The following is a 23,629-nucleotide window of genomic DNA, read 5'->3' on the forward strand; positions in this document are numbered from 1 at the left end:
CTCAGAAGTGTTCAGGGCTGGCCCAGAATTACAGATAAGTTACTCCATAGCTCACCAAAATGTTTCTTGTCAACTCCACTGGGGGGTAAATGGAAGTATTGGCAGCACTCACAAAAAGTTAAGACCTACTCAAGCTTTTTGATATTCAGAGGCACAATAACACAAATACTAAAATTGCTGCATCAATAGAAGCAAAATATACTCTGGTATGTGTTCAAGTATAATTACTTTCCCATCTAGTATCATAGGGTCCTCCCTCCTCACTTCTCCCAAAATTATCTGAATTATATTTTCATACTGGCATAAACTATCACACACTATAAATTAAATCTTTATCACCGATTTAAAATTATAAATATAGTCTAATACTAATTCAAATAAGTACACCTTAGAAATAATTAAATGTTTTTGTGTCCACATTGCTGGCTATTTTCAATAAAATTTTAGAATTCAAATACTATATTCATTTTTAGGAACAAAAATAATGATGATCCGGGGCTGGAGCGATAGCACAGTGGGTAGGGCATTTGCCTTGCATGCAGCTGACCCAGGTTTGATTCCCAGCATCCCACCTGGTCCCCCGAGCACCGCCAGGAGTTATTCCTGAGTGCAGAGCCAGGAGTTAACCTCTGTGCATTGCCAGGTGTGACCCAAAAAGCAAAAAGAAACAAAACAAAAAGAAAAATAATGATGATCCATACTTAAGAGAATTAAAGAGGGAGGAGTAGTATACTACACAAATCTTAACTTCAAAGACTTTCCTATGGAGGGGCCGGAGCGATAACACAGTGGGTAGGGCGTTTGCCTTGCACTCGGCTGATCGGATTCGATCCCCGGCATCCCATATGGTCCCCCAAACACTGCCAGGAGTTTATTCCTGAGTGCAAAGCCAGGAGTAACCCCTGAGCATCACTGGGTGTGGACACCCCCCAAAAAAAAAGCAAAGATTTTCCTATGGAGACCTAAAGGATAAATCATTCCTAATGTTATTTCCATAGAAGTCACAAAATGTCTGTGTAATTACTTCATACACTAAAAATAGCATAAAATAAGTATTTTGTAAAACAATTTTTTTAATTGCATGAAAACAATTGTATAACTCTATAGAGGTACTAAAACAGAGCTCTGCTTTCAATTCAAGTACCGATAACAAGACAGGATCATATACCAAGAAAGGGTCATATATATATATATATATATATATATATATACACACACACACACACACACATACACATATGTATATATATGAAAGACACACTCACCAAAATAGCTCGGAATACAGTGGAGCCAATTCCCTCTGCCACCTCATACTCTCCTTTCTCATTGGGCCGTGTAAAGTTATGTTCTCTACCAGATCCAAACATCCTATAATTGTGAATAATTGAGAAATATCTATATGTGATTCTTCCTCCAAAAGGGAAATTGTTACTTCATGTATCAAAGTTAAAACTATAAACATTATAGTATCAAAATAATTAACATTTATTAAAGTTTATCCTGACAAATGTTAAAGAAATATTGAAAATATTTCCTTTCTGATTGGACGATAAAGATTTCCTAAAAGCAAAACATGAAATTATAAAATTCCCAAGCTAATAAACACTACAGACCCTACTCAGTAAAATCAAATAATCAACTAACCTAGGCTCCTCAATCACTACTATGTGTGGCCCCAAAACAACAACAAAACAAATTACACCCACACAAGAAAGTCTTACACAATCTAGTAAAAATTTTTCCTCACATTAATTTTTATTTCATTGTAAATGAAATACTTAAATTGAAATACCTTCAATTTCATATAAAAATGAAAAGAGGCAGTAATTTTGTAATTAAAAGTTATTCTATCCTAGTTTGGGGAATGCTGAAAACATGTATACAATGTTTATTATATACTTCTTAGACTGAAGTTTCCAAACTCTGGACTAGCACAGATTAGAACATAATAATTTATCCTTCATTCAACTTGTTATTTCTTCATCTTTTTTAAGTATTTGCCATCAAACTGACCAGCTCATGTTGGAAGCAGTCTTTGGGAGTTTTTACGTTTCAAATATGCTAATACCTGCTGATTACTGAGATAGAATTTGGAAGCTCCAAGTGAAGAAAATATTTCTATTTTTTAATCCAATTTGTTAGAAAATCTTTAATTTTAATCTTGTAGACATTTTTTTCAGTATCCTGTCTTCATTCTGTTTGCTATTGCTACTGATACTGTAAAATGCATGAGGAATGAAATCAAGACCAAGATCTGACTGTGTACCATTGAGTTGTATTGACCTGGGCAAGTTATTTAACCCTCAAAACTAAGTTACTTAAAAAATAGAAACATTTTATTTTAAGGCAATTGCTGTAAAATAAATTTTAAAAAATCAAATGAGAAAACGCTTTGTATAATTAGTATATTAAAGAAATGTAATACTAACCTGCCCAACATTGTATTTGGCTGTGCAGTAAAAATGGATGGGTCTACAACAAATCTAGTGTTATCCACTATTAGCGTCACTCGTTCTGATGTTCTTAAATTACGAGCACCTTCTTTTGCATTTTCATATACAAATACCATCTCCCCAGAAGTTTTACAGCTACCATCGGAACTTGACTGACTACTATTTCTGCTACTGTTTCCGGCACTGCTACTGGAACCATTTGGAGACGCTTTTTGAGGACGAGGACTACTTGGGCGGGAAGAACTATGATCTTTTTCTCGTTCTGAAATAAAGATATTAAAAGTAATACAAATTATCCTTCATAAAATTTTTATTTAAAATTTCAAAATAAATTTTAAATAGTCACAATTATTTCTGCTTTTTTTATTTTAAATAACATTCTCACAGAAAAGCATAAATATTACTTTACTTCCCAAGAATAAAACCTAAAAAAGAGATGTTTTCTATAATAACCAAGATACGTAGCACTGTAGCACTGTCTCCTGTTGTTCATCGATTTGCTCAAGCGGGCACCAGTAACGTCTCCATTGTGAGACTTGTTGTTACTGTTTTTGACATATCAAATATGCCACGGGTAGCTTGCCTGGTTCTGCCGTGGGGGCAGGATATTCTCGGTAGCTAGTTGGGTTCTCCGAGAGGGACGAAGGAATCGAACTCAGGCCAGCTCCGTGCAAGGCAAACACCCTACCCGCTGTGCTATAGCTCCAGTTCAGACTTATAAAATGATGTATAGCTGATGAACCAGACCAAGATCAAAATTTAAGAAAAAGTTTATTACTCCTCTTAAAAAACATACAAAAACCCCAGAATAAAATATCCTCAACAAATTAAATAAGCACTGAAACTAGAAAAGTAAGAATAATAATTTAAACTGTCTTAAAATCTAAAGGTATTAAAATTACTGAGAATACAAAGTACAAATTTTGGAATCAAAGACACTCTAAAAAAAAAATAAGCCATTTATTTCACAAAAAGAAGGCCCCAAAGAAAAATGATTTCACTAAGGATAAGACAGCAAGAAACATTTATTTTAAGTAACTTATAACATCTTTCTAAATAAAGTTAATGTAATAGCAAATACTTTTCCTTCTCACTTTAGCTGAAGCACCACTATAAATTTTCTGTATCATTACTGTCTACAATCTTAATAGGCAGGAAATACTATTAAAATTCAGAAAATATTTATGTTTCAATATTGAAGAAAAAAATTAAGACTTTGGAGTAAGTTTCCTTAAGAAGTTAATTACTAAACTTTAAAGGTGACCTAAAAATGTACCTCCATCTCATCAATTTCATTAGCTTTTGCCAAATTCCTCCATGACTCAGGCTACTCAGAACATTCTGTACCGCTTTACTGATTATATAATTAGGTTTGCTCTATCTTCAGAGATACTCTGACACCTCCTCCTTAGTGCCTGTTTCCACAATGCAGATAGCATCCCCACTGCAAAATCTGCTAGTATAATGAAACAGTTTACTATAGAGTCTTTTTCTTCCTAGATACTGACTTTACATATAAAAACTCAACTTCTATTTATACTTTTTTGTTATTTTTTTGGCTTACTGCACAATTCTGACTAAGAAAGTGACAAGTTTTCTGCATAATTAGGTTTTGATATAAATTATTTTTAATCATGTAATTAGAAATTTGTAAGGCAACACCTGTCATTTTCTCTAGTGGAAAGTGAAAAATCAAGCTTACACTGCTTATATACTACTGCTTCAGAGTGGTCATTTACAGATACATATATATGTATATGTGTGTATATATATATATATTCATATACATACATATACATTTGCCAAGATAATGTTTTTGCATAGTATGTAGAAAAGAGCTGGTTCTCAAGTAAGCAAAACACACTTCTTTGATGTGTTGCTATTAAATTAGAAATATTGTCAAAATAAATAACTAAAATATTCCAGCTTTTACTCCTTTCTATGATCAATCAAGGATTTCTATTAAAATACAAACTTTTTTTTTTTTTTGCTTTTTTGGGTCACACCCAGCAATGCACAGGGGTAACTCCTGGCTCATGCACTCATTATTACTCCCGGTGGTGCTCAGGGGACCATATGGGAATCGAACCCAGGTCAGCCACATACAAGGCAAATGCCCTACCTACTGTGCTATTACTCCAGCCCCATAAAATACTTACAAACTTTTAAACAAACTGTTGCTATACAGCTTCGTAAGATTATAGAAACCAACTTTAAACATTTTTAAAACTACAGCATCAGTTTTAATGTTAGTAGGGCATTATTCTTGCAGGCAAATTATATACAATTTTGAAACACGACTATCTTTAAGTAAATTCTTTAAATTCTTGCTTCTCGAAGCAAAATCCAAGTTAAAGGTAAAATAGAAACAACTTAATGAAGGAAATTAATTTACACTGAAGTACTAGGCACAATTCACTGCTGTCACTACTTAAAAAGGCAAATAGGTCTGAGAGACAGTACAAGAATTAAAGCACTTACTTGTAACATACTATCAGAGATCTCATGCCCAACTCAGATACCTGGAATAACAGTTATCCTGAATACTGCAAGGAGTCACTCCTGAGTACAAAACTAGGAACAGGGTCCGAGCATCACTTAGTGTGGGCAGCCTCCAAAAAACCAAACAAAACCAGCAGGATGTATGCTTTAAAGAGGAGGGAAAGACAGCTGACTTTACATACCAATATGATGCTGTCGGGTTGGAGAAGTAACATTTCTAATGCAAGGAGTTAGTTGAGATTCTGTTCTTTCATGTGATGAATCCCGCGATCGGTCACTTGATCTTCGTCTATCTCTTGATCGTTCGTGTCCCCCACAAGCACCATGTAGACTCATTTTGGTGTGGTCAACAGCTCCTTTAGCAACACGTGAGGGAGTGCTGATAAATTAGAAAAGAAAATTAGCAATAAAAACATGAATAACCTCATTTTAAGAGAAAAATAGTTTTTTATATATAAAGTATACACACACATTTTTAAATTTATTTTTAAATACTCAGAGGCTACTCCTGCCCCTGTGCTCAGGAGTTGCTCCTAGCAGTTCCTGGGGAACTATCTACAGTGCCAGTGATGGGACAAAGGACCTACCACATACAAAGCCTATGTTCACCCATTAAGCTATCTCCTGCCTAAAACCACTGATATTTTGAGGCAACAAATAAAGTAACTTAATCCTGAAACTTGATTTCTGAAACTACTTAATTCTGAAACTTCAAAGCTTGTACACTTTATGTTGCATTTAATCACTTTTCAGTGATCAAAAACTAAAACCCAGAAATGTTAACTTCTGACAGCGTTCTGTGCACATAGTGGCGGGGAGGCTGTGATGGTGACTATAAGGATCTAAATAGCATTCTAATATTTCATTTTCTTTGTTACAAAATGAGAGGGAAATAAATGAGGCCAGAAAGGTAGTACAGCTATTAAGGTACCTGTCTCAAATATGGTCAACCCAGGCTTAATACTCAGCACCATATATGGTCCCCTGAGCACTGCCAGAGCACCAACCTAGGAGCACCACCAGGTGAAACTCAAAAAGAAAACAAAGGGAAAGAACACCAGTTTTTAAAAAACACCAGTTTTTAAAACTCAAAATATGAGGCACAGTGCAAAGTAACTAACCTTACTCTCAAATAAATCTACTTATTAGTAAATTTATAATCTACACCAATATATTCTAATATTATTTAACTCTTCAAAATTTTTGTCTTGGAGCCACATCCAGTAAAGGTCAGGGATTGCTCCCCAGCTTAGTACTTGGTGTTGCTCCTGCTGGTGTTCTGTGGACAATACAATACCAGGAATTAAACCTAGGCCTCCTGTGTACAAAGAATACTCAGTTCATTCACGCATTTCTCCAGCCCCAAAACATTGCTTGAGAGCAGGAGTAAATCGGGAAGATTAAGTATAGTAGAAAAGGTGCTTGCCTTGCATGTGGCTAGGTTCAATCCCTAGCACCAAATATATTCACCCAGCTCCACCAAGAGTGATCCCTGAGTATGAGCAGAACCAGCAGTATGCCTTGAGCACAGCCAGGCGTGGCCAAAAAAAAAGAAAAAAAGAAAATTAAATAAAATACTGATTTAAAGTAGCATTTATCTTTTTTTTAAAAAAAAAAAAACAGAGAGGTTGAGCCTCATCTTAATATGTTCAGAGACAGTCCCAGTTCTGTGCTGAAGGCTTACTTCTAGCAGTGCTCAGGGAATCAGGCAATGACAGAGACTTAGTAAGAGTTGGCTTCTTTACAAGTCAAGCACCTTAACTTCTATACTATACTAAATGTGTCTCTAAAAAAACACTATACAGGGCCAAAAATTAAACATTGTAGATCACAGTAGGGTGAGTATATTTATTAGAAAGAAGTGAATAACTGAAAATTAATATGGCCTAAAATTGTCTGAAGAACCACGCACATATTACGTTGCATGCACTACGTGTGCAACACCATACTAAATTAGAGATGCTCTGCAAGGAGCTTATAAATTCTAAATGTCGCAGTATTACATGGAAGCATTGAACATTTTTTTTAAATTAGCATGTAGAAATTTAAATCAAATGTTATCCCAAATGTCAAATACAAAATGACTAAATTTATTTCAAAAATATGAACAAAGAATGCTAGATGATAATAAACACTTTAAAATCAGAGGAAGAATACATCAATGCAAATTAGGACTAGTAATTAGTAAGCCAACTGTTGACAAATAAGATTTTAATAATAGGATACATCACAAGTATAAAAACAGAATAAAAATGAGAGCCAGATCTAAGACATTTTAGAAATTCTCTATTTTAGAATATATTAACTATATATATTAGGGCTGGAGCGATAGCATAGCGGGAAGGGTGTTTGCCTTGCATGCAGCTGACCCAGGTTCGATTCCTCACCCCTCTCAGAGAGCAAGATACCGAGAGTATCCCGCCCACACGGCAGAACCAGGCAAGCTACCCGTGGCATATTTGATATGCCAAAAACAGTAATAACAAGTCTCACAATAGAGATGTTAATGGTGCCCACTCGAGCAAATCGATGAACAAGGGGACGACAGTGCTACAGTGCTAATATATATTAAGGCTCATGATTTTTAAAATTAGTTTGCGAAACAAAAAGAGGGGGAAAAAAATCACAGCTTTACAGTAATCACTGTCACTGTCATCCTGTTGCTTGAGCAGGCACCAGTAACATCTCCATTGTGAGACTTCTTGTTATGTTTTTGGCATATCAAATACGCCACGGTAGCTTGCCAGGTTCTGCCGTGGAGGCGAGATATTCTCTGTAGCTTGCTAGGCTCTCCAAGAGGGGCGGAAGAATAGAACCCGGGTCGGCTGCGTGCAAGGCAAAAGCCCTACCTGCTGTGCTACCACTCCAGCCCTTTACAGTAATACAGTCTTAAAGTATATTTAACACTTAAATGTCACATCAAATGCTACTTAACATTTTGGAGTTCTGTATATATTCTATTTACTTTACGAGATTAAATGAAGTTTAAACTGACCATCAATGCATTTGACACAACAAAATCTACTACTAAATATTAGCTTATTTAATGATGACATATGAAACATTAAAGCCCCAAAATACAAGGTGCTCTGAGACACAAGATACCTGCTGATAGGTAACACAGAAACCTAGTAAGCGTAATTAATTCTAGTATCCTCCTAAATATTACCTAAATTCTCCTTAATCAGTCAGACTAGTTAAAATTTAATCTTTTCAATGATTCAAAAAAGTCCTGCTTCAAGCTCTCTTCTGTTAGCTATTAATACTGTGCTTTGTTTTTTTTAGTGGTTTATTTCATGACAAAAATCAATCATCATTTCATTGTAACAGATTACAAAGATATATAATACGAGTCACCTTGCATGTACACTTAAAGTTACTTCAAAGGAAATAAGGACAAAGTATCAATCTTTATCAGTCATCTGTATCTCATAAATCTACAGGAAAAAAAATTAACCACCACCTTCTTTCCAGTAAGAAAGACCAGAGCAGGATTTTATCCTTGAGAGATATTTTTCTTCAAAATGAACAAATCAAAAGATTCTATTGCATTTGTTTAAAAAAAAAACACCTGAAATATCTGGCTCATGTTCTAAAGCAGGAAAAGAGGACACAATCCATACTAACAATGCAAATCATGTAATAAAAAAAATAATTCAGATTATTCTACCAGTAAATTGTTCATTTGTATTTTGTTTGTGGGTCACGCACAACCTAAGATGCTCAGTTTACTCTTCCTTGCTCTAAACTCAGGGATTATTACTCCTCGTGGGGCTCAGGGAACTATACATACATACACATACATATATAAAATATATATATGGACAATATAGTGCTAGGAATCAAAGCCGGGTTGGATGTGCAAGGCAAGCACCCTGCCTGTTATACTATCTCTCCAGTCTTAGCTGTGCAATTTTAAATATGCTCTGAGCAAATATTCTAAATATGCATCTCTTGATAATAAACAGGGTACAAACACAATAAAGATCAAGGTAAATGCAGGATATTTCATCTGAGTAAGGGTCAAACAGACTGATTAACTGAAAAAGAGTTTCTACCAAATAGCTCTGACTATTTGAAAAAGAGTTTCTGACTATCTGAAAAAGAGTTTCTACCAAATAGCTAAAAACTCAAATACTGCTAAGATTTCTGCTGAAAATACTGGCCTCATTTCTAAAATGTTTACATTTCAAATAAACCTAAATGTGTCATAGTATACTTTCATATTTTTCACTCACAATTAAACTACATTGTGAATCAGTCCTTCAAAAAGATGTCAGAGAAAGCTAATTATACTCTACTTAGTCTAATTAAATGATTTTTGACTCATAAAGCACTTTACGGGCAAAACTAATGTGAACAGAAAATGAGGACAAATAAGTTCAGAGAAGATAAGTGTTTCATGCTGTGTTTAAGAGTTAGAGATTATATCAATTGAGGTCAGGTAAAGAGAGTCCCAACACCTTCTTCTAGAAAAAAATTAACAAGGACTGAATGTACAGTCTGATATAAGCACCCCAAAATATTCTGAACACAGCCAAAAAAGAAAAAAAAAGGAAGTAAGGAAGGGAGGGAAGGAGATAGAGGCACACAAACCAAACACCCAGCCATAAAAATAATGAGTTATTAAAGATTAAAAAAACTCTGAATATTACAAAATTGAGATACATTACAAAAGAAAAATATTTGTGAATCTAAAGATAGAGCAATAGCCTTTATCCAAAATAAAATAAACAGAAAATTTAAAAAGTAGAGCATGAGTTAAGTGATAAATCAATTTTACTGCCTAAATATATAGGTATAGACAGGATCCATGAAGGCAGGAACTGAAAAAACATTTGTAATCTTGACATTTCCCAAAAATGTAATGAAAGCTACAAACTCACAGATACAACATGCACACTAAACTATCAAACACATTCACGAAAAAATAAAACTCAAAAGAAATACAAAACAAAAATCTCTATAAAAATAATTCAAAAATCAGAGGGAAAGTGCATTTTAGATGCACATGATAATGATAAACTAATTCATAAGAAACAAACCTATACTACAAGTAGAGAAAAAGAATCCTTTGAACAGAAAGGGAAAAAAAGGCAGATGAGGGGCTGGAGAGACAGAATGCTTGCCTGGCACATGGCCTACCTGGATTTAATTGCTGGCACTGCATATGGTCCCCCAAGCCCACCGGTGAGTAAGCCCTAAGCACCACATGTGGGCCAAAAACAAATCAAAAATGCTAGATTAAAATATAAAAACCATATAAAGAAATAATACTAGAAATAGTAGCTACATGGGAAATCATTTTTTGTTTACATTTAATTAATTTTAACAATAATAATATAGCATGTGGTTTACTAAATATAACTTGAAAACAGAAGAACACTTTTTGTTTTGTTTTGTTTTTGAAAACAGAACACTTTTGTAAAGCTTTGTTTCTAAATAATAAATTGAAATGTACACTACAATAAAGATGAAGACATTCTAATATAATCACTGAAGGAAAGAAAGAATAATGTTAGGAGCCAGAGATAGCATGGAAATTAAGGAACTTATATTGCATGTAGCAAACCCGGGTTCAATCCTAAATACCACATATTTCTAAGCACCAAACCCTAAGCACCAAACCTCTAAGCCCCTGAGCATAGAGCCAGGAGTAGTTTAAACACTCCCCTCTACAGTCCCTTTCCCCTCAAAGAATAACTAGTTAAACTAACAAAGGAAATAAAACATATACACAGAGGACAAAACAAGGGTTGAACTCTAAGAAGTGGAGGAAATTAGAACAAAATGGACAAACAAAATAAGTAGCAAGATGACAGACTTAAACATATCTATAATCACATTAAGATAATCAGATGATATATAAATGCTGCCAAATCCAACTATATGTTGCCTCCAGGAAACAAATTTAAATGTTACACACACACACACAGAGGCAGAGAGCTAAATGGGAGACGCCCCAGTACAATCCAGGACACCATATGGTTACCCCAAAGCACAACTGGGAGGGGCCAGAGCGATAGCACAGGGGGTAAGGTGTTTGCCTTGCATGGCCGACCCGGGTTCGATTCCCAGCATCCCATATAGTCCCCTGAGCACTGCCAGGGATAATTCCTGAGTGCATGAGCCAGGACTGACCCCTGTGCATCGCCGGGTGTGACCCAAAAAGGGGAAAAAAAAAAAAAAAGCACAACTGGGTGACCCAAAAAATAAAAATAGAAGGGAAAAAAAGACTCAATATAAAAGATAAAGACAGAACTTATTAAAATTAGTCAAAAGAAAACATGACAGGTTATATTAATATAAAACAAATTAGAAAACAGGCAAAGAATTACAAATGATACCAAAGAATTTCATATAGGGGAATACATTCACTATAGCACTTGCCTTGCATACACCTAACACAGGTTCAATCCCCAACACCACATATGATCCCCAAGACTGCCTGAGTGCAGAGGCCGAAGTATGCCCTGAACACTACTAGGTGTGGCTCAAAAACACACCAAAAAGAAAATAATAGTAACAACTGTGTATTAGCAATGAAAAATCAGACACTAAACATTTTAAAACATCATTTACAATAGCTTCAAAACCAGGAGAATAAACCTAACAAAAGCTCTGGAAGACATGTGGAAAGCCGTAACTCTGATGAAATAAAAGATGACCTAAAAAGTGTGGAGAAATTTATCATGTTTGTAAACCAAGAAGTCTCAGTAAGTTAAGATGTCAATTCTTCCAAGTTGACCTATAGCTATAATTTTTTTTTTTTTTTTTTTTTTTTTGCTTTTTGGGTCACACCTGGCGATGCACAGGGGTTACTCCTGGCTCTGCACTCAGGAATTACCCCTGGCGGTGCTCAGGGGACCATATGGGATGCTGGCATTTGAACCCGGGTCAGCCGCGTGCAAGGCAAACGCCCTACCCGCTGTGCTATCTCTCCAGCCCCTATAGCTATAATTCTAATTGAAACAGAGCTGGTTTCTTTGGTAAGGTGAATAAACTGATTCTAAAATTCATATGGAGGATCGTAAAGGTTACACAGCAGGTAAGGTGTTTGCTTGCCTTAAAAGACTAAATTAAAAGAGTGACTATATCAAATGTTAAGTCAACTTTGGGACTGGAGATAGGACAGCAGGTAAGGTGCTTGCCTTGCACATGGCCAACCTGGGACTGCCATGGATTCGATTCCCTGCTGCCATGGGTTCGATTCCTCACTCCCTGAGTGTTGGAGCCAGGGGTAAGATCTAAGCACTGCTGAGTGTGGCCCAAATACAAAATAAAACAAAATCAAATGTTGGTGAATATATCTGTATATACCAAGATTTAAAATAGAACTCATATGGGCCAGAGCAATAGTACAGCAGATAGGGTGTTTGCCTTGCACAAGACTAACCTGGGTTCAATCCCTGGCATCCCTTGTGTAGTATACAAATATAAAGTTGCTTTGTTTTGTTTTGTTTTGAGGCCGCACCCACCTATGTTCAGGGATTACTCCTCGCTCTGTACTCAGGAATTACTCCTGGCATGTTTGGGGGAACAAATGGGACACTGGAGATGAAACCCAGATTGGCCTCATGTAGGACAAGAGTCTTACCCTCTGTACTATGTCTCTGAGCCCTGATAGTACTTTCTGTGTGTGGTCTTCCTTATCTTTAAACAGTCCTAGCAATTAACATCAAAATCAGGTATATATATTATTAAATACTTTTTTTTAAATTTAGCTGAAGTTACAGAGTATACCAACTTTCAGGAAATACCTATTTCCCTGCTATTTGTTGACAAACTATATTGTTGTAGTTACTGTGTGGTATGTAAAAATATTAGCATTACAGTTTATATGGTATTTTTAATAACTTAAGAAATTCTAAAGTACTTTCTGGGTAAGACAGAGTACAAGGGTTAAGATGCTTGCCTTACATGCATCTGACCTGGTTCAAGCACTGCATGATCCTGGTAACAAAACTGAAAACAACCCTCACATACTGGTGGGTGTCGCCCCAAGGTAACCCCTCAAAAACAGATTTTGTTGTTTTGTTTTTGGTGGTGTGGAAATAGTTTAAAGAGCAAAAGTGTCTGTCTTATATGCAGGAGACCCAGTATCATATGGTCCTCTGAGCACATAATGATAAAGTAAGCAACCTTGTAAATTTCAGAAGCTGTCCCTTCAAATTAGTTTGTCCTTAATAATAAAATACTATCTTAAATCCTCTTTTTATCTTGAAAATATAAGCTGTTCCTTTTACTATGCCAACACCATGCTCCAGCTTTAAAAACCCTTTTAAAATAAAATATATTGGGGGGGCGGGGGATGGCGAAAAATAGGACAGGATTTATAAGCAACTGAACTCAGGTTGGTTGTGTGCAAGGCAAGTGTCTTACCCACTGTACTCAATCTCTAGTACTGGGGGAAAAACTTTTAATTAAATATATTTTTATGAACATTTATAATATGTAAAAATTTGAGAAATTAAGTCTTGGGACAAATATAAATGATTACCTAATTTTACAAATTTTAATTAGAACATAGTCATGTCCCATTCATTTATATGCTGCTTCTGGCTATTTTCATTCTTAAATGAAAAATGGGTTGTAAGAGAGACAATGTAGTCCATACAAGCAAAATAATCCATCAGGGCAGAGACAGCTCAGTAGTCGTGGGCAAGCAGCAATCAAGAACAAGTTTAAACCCTGGCACCACATGGCCCCCAAGCACTGTTCGGGAGTCCCCCTTATATATACTTAACATATATAAAAGTTGAAATATATACACGTTTATTTTTTTATAAAATTTTTAACCCCTGTGCTAAGTATCAAACTCTGATAATAACTAATATTAAATTTTTGTATCAACAGTCCAAAAATGTAATGCAAATTTCTCTTCTTGGGAGAGTCCTCAATTTAGCCCCTAGCCCCTTCTGGTTTTTGGGTTGTTTTTTTTTTTTTTGGCTTTTTGGGCCACACCCGGCGATGCACAGGGGTCACTCCTGGCTCTGCACTCAGGAATTACCCCTGGCAGTGCTCAGAGGACCATATGGGACGCTGGGAATTGAACCTGGGTCAGCTGTGTGCAAGGCAAATGCCCTACCCGCTGTGCTATTGCTCCAGCCCCAGGTGTTTTTTGGTGTTTTGTTTTGTTTTGTTTTGCTTTAGCCCCTTCTATAAGTGTTTTATTCTTTAGCTAATAATATGGGCAGTTGTCCAATAAAAAAGGCTGATTAATAAAATCTTAATGAAGAGTGGGCTAAGCTCTCAAAAGCTGTATGATAAAGTCTACTGTTTTATATATTCTCCCCCCATAGTTACATTTAAAATGACACTCAGATCCCAGGTTATCCCAGCTTAAAAGATAACTTTAGCAAGAAAATATAGCTCAGGGGCAGGAGCAATAGTACAGTGGGTACAGTGCTTGCTTATATGCAGCCAAGCAAGACTCAATACCGACAGCACAGATAGATGGACCAAAGAATGCCGTCAGGAATAAGCCTAGAGCACCACCAGGTCTGGCCCTAAAACAAAAGAAAATACAGACAAATAGCATTTTGACTAGTCCTACTAAATCCTGGTATCTTTCTCTTCTTCCCAAAATCCCAGGGTCAGACATATCAGCAACCCTACTGAGGCAGAAACATTAACAGTAGCAAGTTTGATATGTCATTAACTGGCCACCAAGAGCATCTTTTCTTTCAAATAACATAAAGCATTTGTTTATCAAAGACAAAAATATTAAAAACTTTGACAGAAAGTACCACTTTACTTGATAAAATTAAAGAAACATAGTAGGGAGTAACATGCCCAAGGCAACAGAAACTGAGAACAGTTTCAGTAGAAAGTATCAAAAATGTGAAGATAGCATAGGAGGACAGACTGGGACAATGGAGGAAAAAAGCAAACACTCTGGTGGGTATGATGCTGGAACCTTTTATGCACGAAACCCTACTTCTGGTTTTGTAAACCGGAGTGCTCAATGAACCATATATTAGTACAATCCCCATGTTACCAAACTGAGGTACCATGTCTTCCTGGGCTTGGGATGTGGCTCAATCATAAAGCACTTGCCTTGCCATGTGAGCAGTCCTGGGTTCTGTTGCTGGCACTGCAAAAGAAGTTTCAGCTTTTTGCACCCGCGTGAATCCAGACCCAGCTGAACCAACTACAACATGGACTGCTCCTAGCAGATTGTTTCCTGCCAGAGAACTAAGCTGTGACCCCATGCCCGCCCGGGAGGGGAAAGGTATTTCTCTCTCTCGCCTGTCCCTTCCCGGAGATGAAGGGCGTGGGGACCGCCATATTATGACAACCACAGATGGGGTTTACAAGCTTGCAATGATAGAATATCTGGAAGAAATCTCCCTGGACTTAGTTGTTAAAGTACAGAAATACAAAACCTCATTTCTCTTCATAACACGTCTGACTCTAGTGGGGTGCTCCTAATAATAATGGTGAGGTTTGTGTTGAAATATTGAATGTAACCAAAGTAAATAGAAAGTAAAGTGAAATTTATCAGTTACAAGGCGGGGGCGGGGGTGCGGGGGTGGGCGGGATGGGAGGTATGCTGTGGTGGTTTTTTTTTTTTTTGTCTTCGGTGGTGGGATATGGGCACTGGTGAAGGGATGGTTTTTTCAGCATTGTATGACTAAGACTTAAGCCTGAAAGCATTGTAATTTTCCACATGGTGATTCAATAAAATAAAATTTAAAAAAAAAAAAAAGAAGTTTCAGCTTTTCCTATGATAGAACTTTAACCCAGCCTATCTGGAACAGCTAAATTGCACTGGTTAATCTGCCTGATAGACCCCCGCATTCCCATAAAGTAACCTTGTAATAATAATAAATATGCTCTTTGTCTAATATAATTTCTACTCCCTCTTTCTTCTGCTCATATGTCTTTCACTTTGTACTAGTCATCAGAGATTCTGCTAATTTGGACATTGCCTCGTTTGAATTGACATTTAATCAAATAATTTCTCAAAAGTTTTAATATGCCTGTATTTTTTTAACAGACATAAGAATTTAATTTCTGAGCTCAGGCTTTTAACCTCCTACATATCTGATTCAAACTAAGACAATTTTCTTTTCCAAAGGGCAGTTTTTCACATACATGAAAAAAGTTTCTACTTCTAAGATTCTTTAATATCCACCAGAGTAGTTCATAAATACAACTTTAAGTTCTTTGTACCTTAAGTTGATAAGGCTTCCTACTTCAGAACTAAATACAAAGTCTAAATATAAAGTCTTTGTTTTCCATCAATTACAAGGAAATATTTGAGAGAAAAGAGAGAAGGGGAAAATGACAATGATAACAATGATACTATATATATTCAGTTCAGTGCCAACAACCCACACCACGTCTTTTCCATATGTGATGCTATAAAGCCAGGTTACCTTAATGTACATATTAGCACTTTTCAGGCCTACTTCTAACAAACTCAATTCAGTTCCAATTTAGTTCAACAATCCAGACTCATGAGATAATTTTGCATCACTCAGCTTATTACTTTTTCTTTCTTCACTATCACTTAAAAATTTGGTAACTTACATTTGATCAGTAAGACAAAGAACACTGATACTGCTCTCTGCCCCAAGATCAAAAAGAATCTGAATAGGCTCATTCAACAAAATAAAAAATATGTAAGTTAACACTTATCAACTGTAGCTAATTTCCCCCTGATATTATACTCAGTAATGCACTGTAGCACTGTCATCCATCCCGTTGTTCATCAATCTGCTCGAGCAAGCACGAGTAACATCTCTACTGTTAGACTTGTTACTTTTTTTGGCATATCCAATAAGCCACAGGTAGCTTGCCAGGCCCTGCTGTGCGGGTGGAATACTCTTGGTAGCTTGCCAGGCTCTCTGAGAGGGACAGAGGAATCGAACTTGGGTCAGCCGAGTGCAAGACAAACACCCTACCCGCTGTGCTATTGCTCCAGTCCATATACTCAGTAATATAAAAAAAAATTATTTCCAAAAATCAAGCTTAAGGGCCTACTAGACCCAGGGAGGGCACAAGTCAACCCGGGTTCAATCCCTAGTATTCCAAATGCCTTCCCACCCCAGTCTACCAAGAATAATTCTTGAGAGCAGAGCTAAAAGGAAGTCCTTAGCATCACTGAGTGTGGCCCAAAAATAAAAAGCCAAATATATTGTCACTTGTCTACCAAGTGCATCAGAAAAAAAAAAAGTTTCAATAAAAATGTATTTTTAGCAAACTCCTGTAATTTTTTTGTTTTTGTATTTGGAGGCCATACCTGGCAGTGTCCAGGGCTTACTTATCCCTGGCTCTGCAGTCTGCAATTATTTCTGACAGTGTTCAGGGGACCATATAGGATACTGGGGATCAAATCCAGGTCAACTGCCAACAAGGCAAGTGCCCTATCCCCATACTACTGTTCTGGCACTTTATCATTTTTTAACCTGTTTCTCTACAAATTCGTCATAAACTATTTTCATATTTTGTTCTAAATCTACCTGTTTGAAAATCAAGTCTAGAATCCCCATCTTTTAGCTTTTTGTACACTAAAACTTTTCAAAATTACAAACAACATTAATTTGTTGGTTTAGTTTTTATTTATTTTTTGTACAGTTTTGGGTTTTTACTTCTTAGTTTTTATTTATTTATATTTGCAGTGGCAGGGATTCAACTCAGGATTTCACACATGCAAAGCAAGTACTCTACCACAAAGCTACATCTTTGGTCCAACAGTTTTTACAGGCAACTCCTGTAAGTTGTTTCAAGTGGCTTAGAAAATAACTAGTTTACATTTTTTGATACTAGCATTAAAATGTATTATTATTATCACCATTACTATTAATAGTGACAAAATATTAATGATTAATTTTACTTTCTCCTCAACAAAGCGTTTCCTAAGAAAAAACAAGGATTTTTTTTTTCTTCCTTCACTGCCATGTACTATTATGATTTCCTTGAAAATCTTTGTAAATAGAAGAAATCCCTCTGTTTGGTCTGATATTGTTAAGTTTTACCTCATTTGGGCTCCTTTATAAAATTTTGTTTGTTTGGGCTACACCTGGCAATGCTCAAGGGTTACTCCTAGCTGCACTCAGGAATTACTCCTGGATGTGTTGAGGGACCATTTGAGATGCCAGAGATCAAATCCAGTCATCACAAGCAAGGCAAATAAATGCCCGAATCACTGTTCTATCACTCCAGCCCCATTTTCTTAATCTTAAAAAAGGTGTTTTTTCTATATTCTATAAGACATTTTATTTACTTTGTCCTGAAAGGAGTGATATTTAAAGAATTTACTGTGTAGAATCCATAAAGTACATTGTAAACAAGGCTGGCAAAACCCTCCACGACACTGAAGCCAATGGTATATTCAAAGGTGACATGCTACTGACCAACCAAGTGAAAACAGAGATAAACAAGTGGGACTATATTAAACTAAGAAGCTTCTGCACTGCAAAAGATACAATGACCATAATACAAAGACAATCTACAGAATGGGAAAGAATATTCACCCAATACCTATCAGATAAGGGGTTGATATCAAGGATATACAAGGCACTAGTTGGAATTTACAAGAAGAACGCATCTAATCCCATCAAAAAATGGGGCAATGAAATGAACAGAAATTTTCTCAAGGAAGAAATACTAATGGCAAAAAGGCACTTGAAAAAATGCTCTTCACCACTAATCATCAGAGAGATGCAGATCAAAACAACCATGAGATACCACCTCACACCACAGAGACTGGCACACATCCAAAAGAACAAAAGCAACCGCTGTTGGCGTGGATGTGGGGAGAAAGGGACCCTCTTACACTGCTGGTGGGAATGCTGGCTGTTTCAGCCCTTTTGGAAAACAGTACAGTTGCTTCTCAAAAAATTAGAAATCGAGCTCCCATGTGACCTGGCGATACCACTCCTGGGAGAGGCAAAAAGAGTACAGTCAAAATGACATCTGCCCTCGAATGTTCACTGCAGCACTGTTTACAAGAGCCAGAATCTGGAAAACACCCGAGTGCCCGAGAACAGATGACTGGTTAAAGAAACTTTGGTACATCTACACAATGGAATACTATGCTGCTGTTAGGAAAGATGAAGTCATGACCTTTGCATATAAGTGGATCAACATGGAAAGTATCATGCTAAGTGAAATGAGTCAGAAAGAGAGAGAGACAGACACAGAAAGATTGCACTCATCTATGGAATATAAAATAACAGAATAGGAGACTAACACCCAAGAATAGTAGCGATAAGTACCAGGAGGTTGGCTTCAAAGCTTGGAAGCTGGCCTCACACACTGGAGGAAGGGGCAGGTAGGATAGAGAACCAGATACAGTGTGGTTTAAGGACCCTCACAGGATGGAGATGTGCACTGAAAATATACTATAGACCAAACATGAGGGCCACTCGGTGCCTCTATTGCAAACCACAACACCCAAAAGGAGAGAGAAAACAAAAGGGAATGCCCTGCCACAGAGGTGGGGTTGGATGTGGGGGATGGGGTGGGAGGGTGGGAGGGATACTGGGAACACTGGTGAAGGAGAATGGGCACTGGTGGAGGGATGTAAACAAAATGCAAACATGGAAGTTCATAAGTTTGTAACTGTACCTCAAGGTGATTCCTTAATAAAAAACTTAAAAAATAATTCACTGTGTAATGGCAATAAAAATCTTTGAGATTCTTATTGGAGAGAGAGACAGAGAGAGAGAGGGAGAGAGAGAGAGAGAAGTGCCTATAGGCAGGGGTGGGGTAGAGGGATATTGGGGACACTGGTGAAGAGACAGGTGTTGGAACATTGTATGACTGAAACCTAATCATGAACAACTTTGTAACTGTACCTCACTGTGATTCAATAAATATTTTTTAAAGAATCTTTCTATACAAAAAAGTATTTAAATTTTTTTTTTTTAATCCCTTAAGACACTCTTCACTTTTAGGAGAGAAAAAAATTGTAAGAGGAGGAGACGCCAAAGTGATAGTACAGTGGATAGGGCACTTGCCTTAAACTCAGCCAACCTGAGTTTGATTCCTAGCACCCCATATGGTCCCCCAAGTCCTGACATGAGTGCTCCCTGAGCGCAGAGCTTCGAAGTAAGCCCTGAGCATTGCTGAGCATAGCCCCCAAAATAAAATACAATGTATGCTGAGGAATCATACTGATCTCTCTGATGGTCAAATAAAAATTAGTGGAATTACAAAATAAAAATATATCAAACATATAAAACTTAAAAGAATTATACTATTCAATACTATTTCTTAACATAAATAGGTAAATTATGTAATAGCATTTACAGTAAGTATTGTACTTACTGTACAAAACATTAAGTATCTGACTATATTATATATGCAGAAAATTATATTCTTAACTATTTTTCTTTTGATTCTAATATTTTAATTTTATTCTGTGCTTTTCATACTTATCAAATTTATATGATGAATATCACTTTTACAATAACATACATTATTATAAAAGAATCATTATAAACTTCTATAAGGACATAAAGATTTGCTTAAGAGTTCTGCTTTCATAACTAAAACTTAATAAAACACTCTTGAAGCCCAAACCACACACACAGAGCCAATACAAAGGATACCACTAGAAATTACATAAAAAGATCTTGACAGCAAGATGACAAAATTTTCAAAAATTAAGATGGAAAATCACAAGAACATCCTCTCATCTCCAGGAAAAGGTAATATGAATCATATGAATCATTTTAAGGATTTAAAAAAAAAAAAACTTCTTAAAAGTTATATTTTCCCCCAATCACCAAACAATCAGTAGGAGAGGGGTACTGAAGATAAGAAAAAAGTTTAGTCAAATATTTTTAATTGTGCTAAAATTGTCTAATAAACAATGGCATCTCTTAAAATTTTTAAATCATATTCATGAGGACAATTTATTAAATTTCTACTTGCAATAAACTTACTTGCTTACTCTACTTTAACAGCATTATCTAGGCATATCCTTTTCAATGACTGTACTTTAAAGACCAAAAAGTCATTCTAATCAATTAAAATATTTTCAAATAAATATATTTGGTTCTGTGAAGTACTACTACATAAGTGATCCATCTAATCCTTTATTCATGTGAAAGTAAAAATACACTGAGCTTCTCTAGAAATTTCATTATCTTAAATTTTATTTTCCATATTCAAAAATTAATCTTTCCTTAAATAATTTTCTATACTTATGCCAAGATAACACATTCAAGTTGTATGAAGTTTATGACTGCAAATGCAATAAAAACATGAAAATAAAAACATACTCTTTAAGCAAACTGTAGCTAAATTACAATTAGCATATTTAAGATTTTTATATCAAAATGTAAATGATAAAACAGACATATCTCTCTCAATCTTTCATATCCATATATGTATATATTATAACCCAGCAATATCATGTAATAAATGAATACACACCTTCCTTTAGCATATGCCAAAGTAGACACACAGAAACAAGAAAAAAATTTTGAAATCAGAGTAGATAGGAACTCTGCTTTTTCAAACAATGCAGCACTGAAAGCCAGGTCAGCATCCTTGGGCATTACTAGGAAACTTTAGCAGATCTGATATTTCCATTATCTTCAAGATTTCTCTGAACAATCAAACTCCCACTCTCCCCCCCTGCCTCACTTCAGACTTCCTTTAGCTTTCCCCTCTCTACTGTGTAATAATGCTGTTGCGGTTATTTAGGCTATAAATGTTCAGAGATACAACCCCCACTACATATTAATTCAGTTCATTTTCTCACAGACACTGACTCAGCCGTGGGTTGTGCAGCACTGACGTTTCTAACCAAACAGCATCCTGTGAGCTGTGATCGTCCCATTTCTTCATCTCTGTGCAGTGATTGGATATCGTAATTGACAGACAGGCTGAAGAAAACTCAGGAGATAAAGCTAGTGATATGTAGATGTTGTCAAATGCCATCTGTAAAGCTAATTCTAGCTCTGCCAGCTTGCTAGGTTTCAAAAAAAATAGTAATAATAAAGATGCAGCTAAGTTTCTCTTCTTTCAATGTTTTATTGTGTACCCACGTTCTGAGCAGTAAAGTTTCTCCTTAAAACTAGAATGACACAGTAATAATACTTTTTAAAATTCACCCAAGAACTACTGTTTAAAACAACCAAAGTTTCCAATCTGTAAACTGCTGCTGGGACTGCCGAGGTGATTTGAAAGGGAAACTGGAAAGCTCATTCTTCACGCAGTCTCAGAAGAAATGAGCATGCGTATTTCTATGTGAGACTAAAACCTTGCGGCAAAGTCTGATGCTAAATGTATGATGCATTTATCTTTAGTAACCTGAGCAGACTGCAGATCTGAGTTTTAAATAGTTGTATTTGACCCAATTCAAATATTCAAGAGCTTTTAGCATCCTGCCAATCTAGACATTTTAACATTACCTCGGAAAGGTGTTTTCTTTTTAAAAAGGAAAAAGAATCTCCCCTAATGTTTAAAAAAGTTGCAATGCTGGTCAAATACATCTAAAATAAACTTTAACCTCAGCAAGCTACCCAAACCCTCTATACACATATTAACAAACTACTCAAAAACAAAGTTCAGTGATTTTTAACTTTAATTCATTTGTATACACTTGCAGAAGATCATAAGAACTATGAAGACCAAAGATGACAAAATTAGCTTCCCTGTCTTGTCTTCTACATCCGTATTAAATATGTCAAACTCACATTCAAAAGAAAATATGGTAAAGTTGTACTAGATGGAAGAGAAATCATAAAGGTAAGCACACATAAGATAGTAACCACTGGAGCAAGGGAGATAGATCAGAGGGCTGAAGTCAGCCCAGATTCCAATCCCCATCACCACATGGTACCCCCTATACAAATCTAGTCTCTAACGGGAGGGAAAGGGAGAGAACACGTATATAAAGTCCTTTTCCCGTTGTTTTTACTCCTTTCTCTTCTCATCTAGAAAATGGGCATGACTGGTACAACAATAACCATCTCGCAATCATGAGATAAAATTTAAAAAATCAAAGTTTGAACTCTATCTTAAGGCAGTTAATTCTACATCAGGTATTGCCTGTCTATGAACTTCTTGTGTACAAGAGAAATGAAAACATAAATCACTGTTTTGTCTAATTTTTACTCAAATATCTAAATAAGGTATATAAGATCAAAAAGAAAAACAGTTAACAGTAGGGAGAATCCTATAGGGAACAAAATAACAACATAAGTTGAAAATTTGAAGCTACGGATTAAGTATATAAGAGTTCATTTTACCCGTTCTCTCTGCTTTGTACATTATCATAGTGTTATGTAAACATTTAAAAATAATGTATCTTCGTTCTGTAGATATTAGTTCTGCCATTTATAGCACTGGTGCCCATGGGAAGTTTATTATTTTCATTTTTTCCACTAGTCAAATAGAGACAGTAATACAATCTATAGAGCTCTATTTTCAGATCCAATCAAGGTATTCTCCAGAAAGTTCCTGACAAAAATTTCCCCTAACTATGGATTAGTTCAGTCTTATTTTCACCAAGAGTTGCTCAGAATTCATTTCACTTACTACAACTCACTATCACAATTAGATGCCCTACTGTCTTCTATATGATCCATATGCAGATACTAAAAGCATCGTATCGAGATGGTACTGACACACTTTATAAAACCTGAACTAAGCAAATTCTAAACAATGCTTGCTGAGTGTAAGTCCTGAAAACCTGTTAATTTACC

General features: G+C 36.0%; 1 protein-coding gene across 6 annotated transcripts in view; it reads right to left on the bottom strand.

Annotated features, from left to right (window-relative positions):
- Positions 1-23,629, bottom strand: part of BTBD10 (BTB domain containing 10) — a 75,836-nt gene that overhangs the window by 22,699 nt on the left and 29,508 nt on the right. For 5 of the 6 annotated variants that reach the window (XM_055141361.1, XM_055141362.1, XM_055141360.1 and 2 more), the window contains 3 exons: positions 5,138-5,334; positions 2,430-2,715; positions 1,266-1,368 (listed from right to left, as the gene is read on the bottom strand). In XM_055141361.1, coding sequence (XP_054997336.1) covers positions 1,266-1,368; positions 2,430-2,715; positions 5,138-5,334 — 586 coding nt within the window. Of the gene's footprint in view, positions 1-1,265; positions 1,369-2,429; positions 2,716-5,137; positions 5,335-21,350; positions 21,655-23,629 lie in introns of those variants that run through there. The other variant, XM_004613585.2, reaches the window with a different exon arrangement.

Source organism: Sorex araneus, chromosome 6 (assembly GCF_027595985.1).
Source record: "Sorex araneus isolate mSorAra2 chromosome 6, mSorAra2.pri, whole genome shotgun sequence".
NCBI classification, from domain to species: domain Eukaryota; kingdom Metazoa; phylum Chordata; class Mammalia; order Eulipotyphla; family Soricidae; genus Sorex; species Sorex araneus.